The following is a 15382-nucleotide window of genomic DNA, read 5'->3' on the forward strand; positions in this document are numbered from 1 at the left end:
CAGCTGCCCTGAACCAAAATAATCACACAGAAACCATATTAATTAAATCACTGTTTGGCCCATTATCTCTAGGTTCTTATTGGCTGACTCTTACATATTAATTTAACCCATTTCTATTAATCTGTGTATAGCCACGTGGCTGTGGCTTACCAGCTAAAGTTCCCAGCGTCTGTCTCCAGTGGCTCCATGGCTTCTCTCTGACTCCGCCATTCTTTCTCCCAGCATTTAGCCTAGCTTTCCCTGCCTACCTAAGTTCTGCCTTACTATAGGTCCAAAGCAGTTTCTTTATTAATTAACCAATAAAATCAACACATAGACAGAAAGACTTCCCACATCATTTCCCCTTTTCTTTTTAAACAAAAAGGAAGGTTTTAACTTTAACACAGTAAAATTGCATATAACAAAACAGTTATCAAGCAAGAATTACAGTTACAATACTTATATCTACTTTATATTTTATCATAAATAAGGAAAACTATAATTATAACTATAAATTCTTCAACACCATCAAAGACTCCAGAAGGATATAATATTACCTAAGTAAGCAGGAAGTGCATTGTAAGCAACTTTCAAAATTCTAGAATTGACAGAGACATCTCGTGGCCTGAACAGTCACCCAAAGTTCTTCTGTACTGTTGGGGCATCCATCTTCAGCCTACAGGACCATAGTATCCAGCAGAGTTTTCCATGAGGCAGGAAATTTCAAAGACAGTTCTGCCTATATTGGCAGTTTGTCAGTCACTTTCTTCTGTGTCCTGCAGAACATTTGGCAGACTCTTTCATATAGTAGGAACCCCCAAGGACCATCTCACCTTTAGGCAAGTTCAGCAGTCATTTCTCTATGGGTCCTGCATGTCCAGTTTATCAAGCAGTCTAGGCAAGACCAGTCTCCTGCCCAAATGGCCAATCCATAAGGAGCCTCTTCAATGCCCATCATCCTCTTGAAGTAGCTTGGTGCTGCCAAGAGCAGATGTGTCTCAACTGTCATGAAAAGTCTTAAGTTCTTAAACTTTTTAAATGTCATATTCTGAAGGTCTCTGAAAGATTTGAAGAATACCTATCTAACTGAAATATATCTCTATACATCTAGAAAATCTAACTAACATGACTACAAGCTTGACTATTATAGATGATTATCTATTAACATATTTTTAATTATACATTACATTTTTAAATGAGCTACACAAACACAATACCTTAATCAAGATCAGAACTACATATAACAAAATTGACCTTAAATTTGTATCAATAAACCAAGATCCATACCAATGCAAATTATTCATATCTATATCATATCCCCCTTTAAATGTAAACAAACACTTATAGACAATATATGGGAATATGGGCATAGTTTTCTCCATAGTGCTTCCTGCAATTGTTGGACATAGTAATTTTTGGGGGTGTTCACAGATACCTTCGGGAGGTCTTGTTCCATCAAACCACGCCAGTCTGGAAGCAATCCACACATTCTCATCTTCTGTGGAAACAAAAGAAGAACCTCATTTCCAAAGCAACATATCCTTAGACCCAAATTTAGAAGTTAGGATACCTTTATAATATACATGCTGGTTTAGTTTAGCATCCCATGCAATGAAATGTTTCTCTGTACTTAGCTCATTCACAGTCAAAAAATTCAAAGATAACACAATAATATACATAATCCAGACTCTCCGTGAATTTTCCATTTTTACTTGGCTTATTTTTCTTTACTCTTTTTAATCTATGAATATCTGTACTTTGTCTCTTTAAAGACTTCACCCTTTTTTAAGCATTAACTTTATTTTATGACTCTCTATATTCTTTTTTTCTCTCTTCCAAGCCTATGTACATTTATCCAACACTATGACTCATCTGTATTTGTCTTTATTGCATATCTGTAATTCTTCACTGTCCAGGAGCGCTTTTTAAAATGCTAAGCACTTCTTAAAACTTAAGCTGCACCATAGTATATACAGTACTTCCTGCTTGTCTGCCCAGTCTAAAATTTAAGCTGCACCATTACTATGGCATATATGATACTTCCTGCTTGCCCACCCAGTCCAGCATGGTGGAGCCACTAGTGCCTCTGAGAGCCATGCACACAGCCCCATTCTCAGGCACACAGCCAGTCCATGTTACCATTAAGCAAGCTACAGCAGTCTGCTCACAAACCCCATCCAAATGCTCCATCTCTCAAAAGAGCCAGAGGTCATGCTGGCAGCAAGGCCCAGAAAGCCAGCATTTCAAAAGGTGGCTGAATCAGGGAAACCTCTCTTAAGGGAGCTATGGCATGCTGCCAGCAAACAACAAGAAGCTGCTTGTGGTTTTGTGTCTAGAATTTCTTTTCAAGCTTTCTCGGGTTTTATGTGTATTTTAGTTCACCCCATTTGGCGTGCCAACTTGTTGGAAAGAGGCTGCTTGTTGGTTCCCAGCCACCCAGCTAGCTTAGACCCGAAATAATCACACAGAAACCCTATTAATTAAATCACTGCTTGGCCCATTAGCTCTAGGTTCTTATTGGCTGACTCTTACATATTAATTTAACCCATTTCTATTAATCTGTGTATCGCCACATGTCTGTGGTTTACCAGCTAAAGTTCCCAGCATCTGTCTCCAGCAGCTCCATGGCTTCTCTCTGAATCCACCATTCTTTCTCCCAGCATTCAACCTAGCTTTGCCTGCCTACCTAAGGTCTGCCTTGCTATAGGTCCAAAGCAGTTTCTTTATTCATTAACCAATAAAAGCAACACATAGACAGAAGGACCTCCCAACCATTGTGAGGCATTAAAAGATGAATGGACTGGGGAGTTGGCCTATAGATAAAGCACTGGCCTCAAAAACCTGAAGATTGGAATTTGGATCCCTGGGAACTCATGTAAGTGCCAGGTGAGTATGGCAGCCTGCCTATAATCCCAGCACTCTGGAGACAGAGAAAGGGGGTCCTTGAGACAAGCGGACAAGCTGGGTAGCTAAACTAGCTGAATCTGCAAGCTCTGGGTTCAAATGGGAGACCCTTCCTTAATATATAAGTGATTAAGGAAGGTACCAGACCTCAGCCTCTGGCCTCCATGTAGGCATGTGTGCATGTGTGCGCACGCGTTTGCGTGCGCACACACACACACACACACACACACACACGGGTACCTGTACATGTAAACATGCAGACACATACCAACACGCAGAGACACTTGCAAAATAAAAGACACAGGGAAAGAGAATTGCAGGTAAGATCTTTAAGAATGAATTGACCTATCCATGATGCCATGAGTCACTTCAGTGGGCCTGTAGAAAAGCCAATTTGAGCCAGATGTGGTGGGACATGCCTTTACTCCCAGCACTCAGGAGGCAGAGGCAGGTGGATCTCTGTGAGTTCTTGGCCAACCTGGTCTACAGAGCAAGTTTCAGGATAGCTAGGGCTATTACATAGAGAAACCCTATCTCGAAAAAAACAATAAGCAAGCAACTAAATACTAGTTTGGCTCTGTCTCATGTGTGTTCTTCTCATGGTGTGGTATCCTAGGCTGTTCAAGATTCTTTAGAGTCCCCACCAACCTTGAATGTCCTAGAAGAGCTACTAGATAAATAAACCCTTATTCGTTATAAATTATTCAGTATGTAGATTGTTCAGTATTATTATTCTGTTATAGAAAGAAAAAACAGACTGAGACAGAGGTCCTATTATGAAAACATTAGATATTTTTACATAAAATATTTTCTGTTGCAGTTTATAAATTGTGTTTTAAAAAATACACATAGATATTACTAGTCTTCATCATAGAGATATATGGTTTAGACATTGGAACAACAACAAAAAGAGTAATTCCTGGATACTTTGGTTAAAAATGAGCAGCCATGTAAAACGTGCCCACTGTGCCCCAGAGAGCATACTGGGAGGTGGAGATGTGTGCCAAGGCTTGAGAGGACTGTGTCAGGACCTACCTCTCATCAGCCTTTCTGCTTTTCTGGGAAGCTTGATCCTTGGACATGCAGAGGTACAACCACAAGATGCCACAGCTCCCCCCCCCCCCCCCCCGGGCCATTCTGTGCTGAGCACCATTCTGGATGCTAAGCCACTGCAGGGAGAAAGCACTTCTGACGTGCCTGAGAGGAAGCAAGTCACCCCCAAGAGCTGGCACGTGGTATAGTGGCCTGTCTCAGGGTTTTTAGTGTTGTGAAGAGACACCATGACCAGGACTGCTGTTATAAAGAAAATATTTCATTGAGGTGGCTGGCTTACAGTTTCAGAGATTCAGTCCATTATCACCATGGCGGGGAGCACAGTAGTGTGCAGGCAGACATGGTGCTGGAGAAATGGCTGAGAGTGCTACATCTTGACTCAGAGGCAACAGGAAGTTGACTGACTGTTACAGGGAAGCTTGAGCAAAAGAGACCTCAAAACTGCGCCCCCACAAGGCCACACCTCCTACTAGTGCTGTTTCCATTGGGGACCATTTTCTTTCAAACCATCACATGGCCCCTAAACTCAAATCTGTCTGACTCCACTGGGTAAAACTGCCAGTGTAGATGTCATATTGTTTTGCCTCCTTTGCTGCTAATTCATACTGCTCCTTAGGAGCAGCATCCCAGAGGTCCTGTCCCTGTCACGTCAATCATTTCACTCTGCTGCATGGGCTTCTGAGTCTCCCCTGGACACACGGGACTGTCTGTCAGCTTGTCGTCCTTCTCCCTAAGAGAAGGCAGGAGAGGTGGCAATGGTGGGTCTGCAGACTCTAACCCCACACAAAGAGAAGAAGGGTACAGATGATTTCCAGAGCCCTTGGGGGTCCCCTGTTTTTTGTCACCATTCGCTGTTCTTGTCCCAGTTTTCTCTTTAGACTGTAAACTTCTGGGCAAGAATTCTGTATAAAGCAATTTTGGAAAGTAGAAAAGGGACTTTTTTAGAACCACCCTCAGAAGTCATAGTGCTGCCTGGATTTTAATAATACAGAGTCACACCCCACACTCATTAGTTGCCTAGCGCTTTCTTGTCAACACTTGAGACGTTGCTTAGAAACTGCTGACTGTAGCAGCCCTCGGCAGCCGGCAGTCGGGCTCTGCTGAACTTGAGTCAGGCGGCCCTGTCAGACTGGTTGCTGGAGTCTATTATTTTGAAGTGACAGCTGCAGGTAGGCAGAGAGGATGTCACTAAGTTCTTGGCTTTGCTGCAGGGAGAGGCAGAGAGCCCAGCCAGAGAGGCTGGCATTGGCGACTTCTTGGGTAGGCGTGGTTTTACACCTGCCAGGTGTGGTCTACAGCAGGGCGGGGTCCGGGGGAAATGCTTTTGGGGGACATGAGGAACATAGTTAGTCTGTACACCACTACAAGCGGCATTTGGGAGGCCCCGGGAAAAGCAGTTCGCCAATGTGTGGCACCCAAGGAATCGTGATAAGCTTCAAAGACAAAACTAAAAGGAAAGGGGACGCTGGGAAGCAGCATGCGGGGTGGAGATGGGCGTGTCCCTACCCCACACCCGCCCCTTGCTCTGCAGAGTGGCCTGGTGGGGCAGGAAGGGCAGTGTGGCTCAGGCACGAGAATGGAAGTGGCTCAGTTCAGAACATGTCTTAGATTTTCTCTGCCTTAGGTCTGTTCCCTTTCCAGGCTCTGATCTTCCTCACATGGAGGTTGTTAGGTTCAAAGCCTGGGCCATTAGCCTGACACCTAGGCTGGGGACACCCTGTCCTCAGTCAGCCAACTGAAGAGATAGAATAATGAAGAAAGCTAGAGAGAGGAGTGTGTTCCTTGTGGCCACGCTGGGAAGAAGATGCAGTCCTCCAGCCCTCCCAAAGTTCCTCTTCACCGGTAGGAGATTTAGGTTTAAATAGAGGCCCAGAGCGGTGCATAACTAAGCAGTCCTGGCCAGGGTGTGGTCCTGCCCATCACTGAGCTGTCCTTGTCCCAGCTTCATTCTCTCCTGCGTGGTGATCTGAGCTGTCACAACTGTGAAATCTCTTCCTGGGAGACAATCCTCGGGTCGCCACAGGCTTCAGCCTTCTCCTTTCCTCAGTGTGAGACTCGACCGGGGGAGGAATTCCGGTTTCCTGGGAGCCTTGGTTCAATAGTCTGATAGCCAAGGGGAGGAGCCAAGTGTCTGTTTAGACTGTCTTCATTCCTGCCAGAGGTTACAGTCCTGACTTCAGCCTCTGCCACTTCCCGGGGAGCGCAGCGAGACAATGCCCCGTGTTTGTTGTGTTTTGTTCTCTGTGGTGCAGCAGCCACTCCAGTCACGGTGAGGCAGGCGGCAACCTCTCCAGACCAACTCCCCAAGGAGTCAGGCCACCCCCACTCCTGGCCCTCGGGAGAAGGAAGTACTGGCGCGTGAGTCTCAGAAACCTGTAGCTGCCCTGTGCCTGCACACCTGCCCAAGGAGCTCCGGAGCGCCCAGCGCCGTGGTTGGCAGAAACCCCACTTCCTCATGGCTCTGCGGAGTTGCTGGGGGAACAGGGACGAGAACTTGTGCCCAGTGCCCAGTGGTGTCCTGAGAACCCTGAACCCCTCGTGGGTGGACAGGCAGGCCCACTCTTCTCCCTGCTGCTAGTTTCCAGAAGGATGAGAGAGTCAGAGGCTCGCTGCACGCTCAGGAAGATGGCTGCCTTTTACCAATGCGTCAGGCCTGACCCCAGGTGCGCCCCCAAGAGCAAGGTGGTGAGGTGGGGTGAGTCCAGAGAGGCAGGCCACTTGGTCATTGCCAGGGCCCGGGGACTTGCCCGTCCTTGAGACTGAGACCAGACCTTCAGCACCTAGTGTCTTATATTCCAGAATATCTTGATCTGTGTTCTTATGTACTTTATCCTGTCTTCTCCAGTGGTGTGGATTTTGGAGCAAAATAATTTTCCTTTCACGCAAATTCAGATGCAAGAGAAAGAGGAAGGAAGGAAGGAAAGGAGAAGGAGGGAGGAGGAGAGACACGGAAGGCTAGGTAAACAGAGTGCTCTCTGTGTTATTGCCTCATGCTTGTACCTTGGGTCTACATGGCATAATTGATACCCTTGGAGTGGAGGGACAGAAGCCAGAGGTCAAGAAGAAAGGACATTGCAGTTACTACTTGAAGCTCAGCATTAAAGGGCTGGCTCCCAGCTGACAGATTCATCCGTGGATGATACCCTGCCTGCGCTCCTGTGCATATAGCCACCTCCTCCAGCCCACTGACCGCATCCCCGAGGCGTCTTTGCCTCTCCGCACCTTGTAGTTCAGTGCACTGGGTGCAGAGGGAAGCATAGATACGGCTGGTTTAAATTCACTTACTTAGCAGAAGTAAAGACTTTGTATGTCTCATACCCCAACTGGAAAATTCCTGGTATGGCAGCCTCCATTGTGTCCAGGAGACTGTCCATCCGTCAGCCCTCGGGCTGGGTGGGTGGCCTTGAGAAGCTGATCTTTGGAAGGGGCCCACTTGCCATCCTTGAGGATTTTAGTCAGATAATCCACCACTTGAGCCTCTTTTTTTTTTTTTAAATATCGTTACATATGAATAATGACCCAGTAACTCAGGGATTCCTTACGGATGCTATCTAATGGAAAAGCCGTGTGTAGATGAGCCTTCGTCTTTGCTACTGTTTCACAGGGAGTTTACCGATAGTTGCTGCATCTTCATGTCTGATTCCGCCTGCTTTGAATGGTCCAGGGTAGCGCAGTGGCTTGCCTTACTAATAGGCTTTGGATCGTGTTTTCCTACCTATGTCTCCTCCGATAGGCACCTGCTAACCTGCGGGAGCACCAGTCATACACGTAATACTCTGGAAAACTCAAGCATTCATTTCAGTGTATGCGTGAGTAAGGGGTGTGTTACCTTAATATGCTCAGAAAATTAGAAACAAGCCAGCTCGTAAAGATGTTCCGGATGCCCAGATTCCAGGGTCCTGTCCACCATACATGTGTTCAGCAGTCGGCCCCTGGGACGGCTCATGTCTCGAGACTGAGAGTGTTCAGGTTAAAGGTATCATTGCAAGACACGCCCCAGCATTAGCAGGATTTATATTATATTTCCCCAAGAATAATGCAAATAGAATTTCTAAAATAAGGTTGTAAAAGTTTGAAGCTCCCATGCTTAGCTATTTTTGAAGTAATGGTTTGGTCAGAAATCTGAAATATATATATATTTGCTAACATATGCTAACAACCTGAAAATGTCTAAACTAATGTTTTCACTCCTGGTCTTGCGGGCGCTGTTGTCCAGTGTCATCTAGGAAGTGGATCTCACTCCACTGTGTTTGTGTGGTAGAGACCGCTGGTCAAGCATGTGACCAAGCTGGTCAGGCTAGAGTGGTCATGTGACTTCCACCAAGGAACTAATTCGCCTGCTTATAGGGTCTCCGGCTACCACCAAATCAAGCGTTATGCAATTTTCGGAAAGCAGTAGTCTGTCTTACATAAGATCCTATTTGTGTGCTCATAAGCCATGCTGTTTGTTTTGTGAGTGGCTGGGCTGTCGTGTGTTTTGTTTGCAAAGAAACACTCCCAAGAGCTGTGGCCTGACGCCTCCTGCTGTCTCTTTGCCTGTGCTGTCCCTGTCCTGACTACAGCGTAAAGGAATCCTAGGGAGAGGCAAGAGCCTCTAAACCAGGCCCTCTTCTGCCCCCATAATCCTTTACTCTCTCACAGCAGCCCCTCAGAGCCCACCAGGCGTCAGCTCTGTCTGACTGTAGTGTGAGGGGACACGGGATACATCTCAGGGTAGTGAACTGTGACATGGCCAGGCACGGTCCCTCAAATCTGGGAGTGTGAGGTGGCCTGGGCAGTAGAATTGTGAACAGGATGTGCACGCCATCTCATTTTTAATAGGAAATTATCTTTTTTCTAATGAGTGTTACTAAGCAGTGGTTCATTCATTCATTCATCCATTGGACAGTGTTTCTAGTGCCCCTGTGCTTTTGGTGCCCTACTAGTACCTAACCTCATCTTTTTTTTTCATAGTTACTTTCAAATTTACATACTTAGCAAGAAAGGGGATGGCTTGTATTTATTTCCAGGCCAAGGTTTATTATTATTACTTAAGATGGGAATTAATTAAAAGATTTCAGGAAGCTCCGACACTGACAGGCCATCCAGTTTCTTTACTTTCCCTTCTCTACTCGGTGCGGGCTCTACCAGCAGCAGCTAGGTGTCCCCCACATCTGAGCCCCTTGCTCAGGACCCTCTGTGTAGGTCTGTCCCTACAGCCTCCTCTTCCTGACATCCGGGTGGAAGAAGGGTCACAGCCAGGTATCTGCTCTGAACAGGCAGGCATCTGTCACAGAGAGACATGTAGACTAAGTGACATCCAGTCTCAAAGTCACCACCTCTGTTCCGTGGGTACAGCCGTCTGGTTCCTCTGTTCCCGAGGATAATAATATTAAGCAGCGAGCTGGCACCGTTTCTCAGCAGAGATTTTGCACAAGAACTTTGTGAGAATTGCACATTCCATGTGCCTCAATAATGTGAAACTTATTTTTTTTTTCTAAAAAAAGGGAGAAGGCAGATCCTCGCATGACTCACTGGAGAACAATGGTTTAAGTCATAACTTATTTTTGTCTTTTTCTTTCCCCAAGAGGAGAGATTGGTTAAGTGTACTGGCTATGGGAGCAGGTGTGCATCTGCAGGCAGACACCAGGTTGGGAATCACACAAGGTCATGAGTACCCAACAGATCTGCCCTGCGAGTGCGAAGGGCAGGGACTCTTGCAGTCCTGTTGAAGGAGGTGCAGGATCACCCTGAGGGGGCCTGTGATCCTTCCAACGTAGTCAAAGCTAAAGTATGAAGATGAGCAGGGTCAGTGAGACCACTGTGTAGCTGGAAGTAGGGAACCTGGTATCCCGTCCGAGGGGACGACATCTGTAAAGATGCTGGCCTGGAAGGACGTGGGTATCTGGGATGGGGAGGGCAGGGCTGAGATGTGGACTTGTGCTGTTTGTGTAGGGGCTTCTGATTGGAGTCCAGCCTGCCTCTTCCTGATGATCTTTGGATGTCCCCACCTTTCTATCACTCTCTGTTCCTGACGACATCTCCATCCACCACATCTTTTCTCTAGTAGCTGTTTTTAAAATTGTGTGTGTGAGAGAGTGTGAGTGCATGCATGTAAGTGTGTGCTTATGTGTGAGTGAATGTGTGTGTGTGTGTGTGTGTGTTTGTGTGTGTGTGTGGTAGATGCATGTTTGTGCAGTGCCCCCGGAGACCAGAAGAGGGGTCAGATCCCTTGGAGCATAGGCAGTTATAGGTTGTCTGATAGGGTACTGGCAACCTAACTCACAAGAGCAGGGAGCACTCTTCACCAACAAGCCATCTCTCCAGTCCATGAATTTGTTGGGGACAGATTGTATCCAGTTCTCTTTCTGAAAAGTGCCTTTCCTTCATCCTTATCCCCCTCTGGCAACAACTTTGTTGACATTAGACATACCATAATGTTAGCCTTTCTACACAGTACAGTGAGTTTGAACAGTTGTGTGTATGTGAACATGATCTGATTTTAGAACATGTAAACTCCCCAAAAGAAACCTTCTGCCCATTAGCAGTGACCTGCTCTGTCTTCCCATAATGCTCCTCTTCCCAATGTCGGCAATCCTTGATCTAGTCTGTGTTTCTGTGTGATCTTTTACAACATCGAAAGGAACGATGTTGATAAAGGCTTATAACTAATGAACAGAATTTAATGGTAGTTTAATAATATTTCACTCTGGTTTAAGTGCTGCAAGGGAAAGGTGGTTCCTCTCACGTGTCTTAATTTCTCTCTTGCTGATTTTAAGACATTTTATCTCTGTCTTCCAATAGTTTGATGATAATGTGTGTCATCAACTCAGCCAACTTGAATGTAGCCCAGCTTCTAGGATGTTTATATCTATTTCTTTCATTAGCTTGGGGGAATTGTCACAAGTCCCCTGTACTATGTCTACTTCTATCCCATCTTCTTTCTTCCTCTTCTTTGGGTTCACTACTTCGCCTTGTCCTAACTTCAAGCCCGTTCATTCTTCTGCCCACTCCGATCTTCCTTTGAAGCTGTCTAGTCAGTTTTTCACTTAATTCCTTGTACTTTTTTTTTTTTGCTCTTCCTTCTCAGGTTGTCGATATTTCAATATTGTTCCCACATTGTTTTCTTGATATTCTCTGCATCTTTTGTTAGCTTTTTGAACCTAATTCAGATGGTTGTTTCAAATCTTTGTCTTAGTGTAGCACCGTCAGGTCTTCTCAGAGGCATTCGGTTGGCTTCTTTTTATCCTTTGAATGAGCTGTATCTTTCTGTTCCTTTGAATCCCCTCTGATCTTGTTATTATTGTTACTGACAATTGTACGGTACAGTTAATAATGTAGCCATTATACAACTCAGATTCTCTTTCCTTGAGGTTTGCTTTTCTGTTGTTGTTATTTGTTTGTTTTTATTTTGTTTTGTCTTGCTACTATTAGTCGTCTGGTTGATTGCTGGAGGCTGTCTGTGCTGATGATCAATGTGGCTGCACCTTTCCCTGGGTATCACAGTGACTAATTTTACTGATATCTGAATTGTTTCGAAGGACCTAGTCTTTAAGGCCTATCTCTCAGAGCAAAGAGAAGAGTAAAGGCCTGGAGAAGGGTGGGGGGCACATTCAATCCTTGAATATTTATCCATTTTCTGGAAAGAGTATTAGAAAAAGAGTCTTACCAAAGTACCACAGTGGCCTCTACCTCTTTGTCTGCCTCATTGTGACCCACAGCAGTAGCCAAAGCAAAGATGCTCAGGGCGAAGGACAGAGTTCTCTCTGCCCTTTCTGGGTCTTACCAACTGTGTGCAGGCTGCTCCTGGAACACGCATTGCTTACCATTGGGCTGCGGACCTGACCCTTGAGTAAGTGCTGCTGTGCTAAGAGCAGAACCTGATTGAAATTAGCTGGATTTGCTGTCCACAGCTCTTCTTGGAAGTTGTTAAGCCTTTATTAGAATCCAGATTCAAACGAGTTACATCAGACAGATTCTACCTGTTGTCATTGTTCTCTTCTTTCCCCACCGTCTTCCCAGAATTCTCTATGGCACTATGGCTTTCTTTCCCTTTTTTTTCCTTTTTATTGAGTTCTACATTTTTCTCTGCTCCCCTCCCTGCCTCTCCCCTCCCCTTCAACCCTCCCACAAGGTCTCCATGCTCCCAATTTACTCAGAAGATCTTGTCTTTTTCTACTTCCCATGCAGATTAGATCTATGTAAGTCTCTCTTAGTGTCCTCATTGTTGTCTAAGTTCTCTGGGATTGCCGGTGGAAATGCAAGCTGGCACAGCCCCTTTGGATGTCAGTATGGTGATTTCTCAGAAAATTAGGAAACAACCTTCCTCAAGACCCAGTAATATCACTTTTGGGTATATATCCAAAGGATGCTCAATCGTGCCACAAGGACATGTGCTCAACTATGTTCATAGCAGCTTTGTGTGTCATAGCTAGAACCTGGAAACAACTTAAATGCCCCTCAACCAAAGAATGGATAAGGAAAATGTGGTACATTTACATAATGGAGTACTACACAGCAGAAAAAAATAATGACATCTTGAATTTTGCAGGAAAATGGATGGAGCTAGAAAACATTATTTTGAGTGAGGTAACCCAGACCCAGAAAGACAATTACCACATGCACTCACTCATAAGTGGTTTTTAAACATAAAGCCAAGAAAACCAGCCTTTCTTTCCCTTTTATTTGACGCCTAGGACTGGAGTTGTGACCCTGTGGTGATTTTATGTTTGATATTTGAAGGAGCTGCCAAACTTTTCTAAAGCGACTGTGACATTTTCCATTTCACCAGCAATGAATTCGTGTTCTAGGTTTTTTTTTTAATACTTTCACACATGTGTTGTCCATGTCTTTGATTACAGCCGTTATAATGAGCCAGTAGTAGCTTACTGCGGTTTTGACTCATGATTTGACTAATGACTGGTGTCATTAAGAATATTTTCATGAACCTCCTCTGTACAAGTTCCTGTTCACACCCTTCGGTTTGAAATGGACTGCTTCGAATAGACTTGTGTAAGAATTATTTATGTATCTTTGTGTCTATTGCCTTATCAGAGACATGATGGGCAAATACTTTCTCTTTCTCAGTTGTCTTTACACTTTGATAGTCCTTTGAAACAAACAGCCTATCATTTTGAGGAAGTCGGATCTTATAACTCTGCCCTTTTTGTGTGCTGAATGTCACATCGAAGTAATTATTACCCAACAGTAGATTAGACATGTTCTCCCATTATCTTCTAATGACTTTTGGCACTTATATTTAGCTCCGTGGTCCCCTGTGTGTAATGTTACGCATGTTGTGAGGTAGGAGTACAGATTACATTTTTTTTGCATGTAGATCTCTACTTGTCCCAGCTAATTTGTTGGAAAGATTGTCCTTTCCTCATTGAATTACCTTGACATCCTTGTTAAAAATAGTTGGCTGTTTGTGTGTGTGTGTGTGTGTGAGAGAGAGAGAGAGAGAGAGAGAGAGAGAGAGAGAGAGATGTGTAAGGTGTCTATGCTGCCTATGCCTTTGTACTTGGAGACCAGAAGAGAACATCCATTCCCTCAGAGCGCTGGGTGTAGGGATTTGAACTCTGCTCCTTATAATTGTAGCAAACACTCCCAACCTCTGTGCCATCTTTACAGCCCCTTTGATAAGATTTGAGAGTGTAGAGTAGTATTTTATTTTTATTCTTATTTTTTAAGATTGTTTTTTACTATTCTATGTTTAAATACATTTTTATAAATGGAGTAATATAATTGATCATAATAGTTGTGTATTGTGAATTTCCAATATTTGTTCTACCAGTTATTGAAAGAGAACCCTGGTTGTGGAAGTCACCATTATAATTGAATCATCTCTCCATTTTATCAATTTTTTGTTCCAAGAATATGTGGATTCTCGTTTTTAATGTCTTAATCTTTATGTTTATAACAGACATATTATCTTGATAGACTGATCATTTTATCATTATTAAATGACACTTCTTATCTAAAATTTTCTTCTAAAATTTTCAGTTTTTCTGAAATTAATATAGAGCCATTATCTTGGTCATTTTCTTGTTTAATTTTCATGTGATTATATTTTCTATCTGCCTTCCCTAACTTTTGTTAGAAAACATACTGTGTTCTACTTTAACCCTTTCAAGTGTATGTCGAGTTGCTATGACCTTGTGCTGTGTCCTAGGGAGTCTTTCATGTGATCTTCAGGAGGCTGTGCATTCAGTTGCTATGTTTTCTGTTGCCAGGTGGGGTGATCTGTAGAGTCCTGATCAGTCTAGTTAATGTTGTTCTTCAAGTCTTTTATATCCTGTTGGCACACTGCCCGTTTGTTCTATCAATTATTAAAAGTCAGTCACTGGCCTGTACATCCATATTTATTGTAGCACTTCCATGCCACTGAGTGAACCTAGGTGCCAGTCGACAGATGGGTTGGCATGTGTGTGTGTGTGTGTGCGTGTGTGTGTGTGTGTGTATGATATATTTATATTTTAATGGTGTGTGTGTCCGTCACACACACCATTAAGAAGAGCAAAGTCACATTGTTTGCATGAAAATTGATGTCACTGAAGCTGATTGTGCTGCAAAAAATAACATGAAAGATATGTGTGGTTGCATGTCTGTATTGCCAGAACTTGGGAAGTGGAGACAGCAAGATCAAGAGTTCAAGGCCAGCCTCAATTCTGTGCAAATTAGATGCCAGCTTAGGCTACAAGAGATGCCACCCCAACTCCCAGTACACACACCAAAGCGCACGCGCACACACACACACACATGCTCACATGCATACACACACACACATTCTCACTCACACAAAAGTCAAGTGTCGGGCTGGAGAGATGGCTCAGAGGTTAAGAGCATTGCCTGCTCTTCCAAAGGTCCTGAGTTCAATTCCCAGCAACCACATGGTGGCTCACAACCATCTGTAATGGGGTCTGGTGCCCTCTTCTGGCCTGCAGGCGTACACACAGACAAAATATTGTATACATAATAAATAAATAAATAGATAAATAAAAAGTCAAGTGTCATTTTGTAGACCTTTTTAGAAGACATAGGAATAGAAAGAGAATTAGTAGGTGGATGGAGTTGGCAGGTGCATTTGGCTGATGGCAAGGAAATGATGGTCGCAATATTTTATGCCCGTGTCTTCACGAAACCCCTTAGTTTGTGCAATTAATATATATGGATAAAAGTGATTAAAAGGCAGGTATTGCGGTCCCTAACTGTGATTGTTTTATTTTCTGTCTTTTAAATCATTTCTGTCAGTTTGGACGTCATGTCATGAAAGGCTGTATTACATCTATATACATGTCTTTTGTTTTCCGGATAGCATAACAATTTCATCATTATAAATTGTCCCTCTTGTCTTTCAGAATGTTCTTATTTCAACATTTGTTTTGTCTGCTGTTCGCATAGCCACTGTTGAATGTAGGATATGGCTTTTTATTTTTAACTTATTTGTGTTTGTGAGACCAAACGTGTT

The 15382-nt window shown here is 44.0% G+C and overlaps 1 protein-coding gene across 3 annotated transcripts in view; it reads left to right on the plus strand.

Moving 5' to 3' along the window:
• Cracdl (CRACD like) overlaps positions 1 to 15382 on the plus strand; it is a 123602-nt gene that overhangs the window by 54808 nt on the left and 53412 nt on the right. For 2 of the 3 annotated variants that reach the window (XM_041655714.1, XM_041655715.1), the window contains exon 1: positions 6141 to 6599. The exons of the other annotated variant lie outside the window; for it this stretch is intronic. In XM_041655714.1, the coding sequence (XP_041511648.1) occupies positions 6526 to 6599 (74 nt within the window). In that variant the 5' untranslated portion in view covers positions 6141 to 6525. Of the gene's footprint in view, positions 1 to 6140; positions 6600 to 15382 lie in introns of those variants that run through there. 3 annotated transcript variants of the gene reach the window in all.

This window comes from Microtus oregoni, unplaced genomic scaffold (genome assembly GCF_018167655.1).
Source record: "Microtus oregoni isolate MIOR12 unplaced genomic scaffold, Mior012 000007F_ref0000211, whole genome shotgun sequence".
NCBI classification, from domain to species: Eukaryota; Metazoa; Chordata; class Mammalia; order Rodentia; family Cricetidae; genus Microtus; species Microtus oregoni.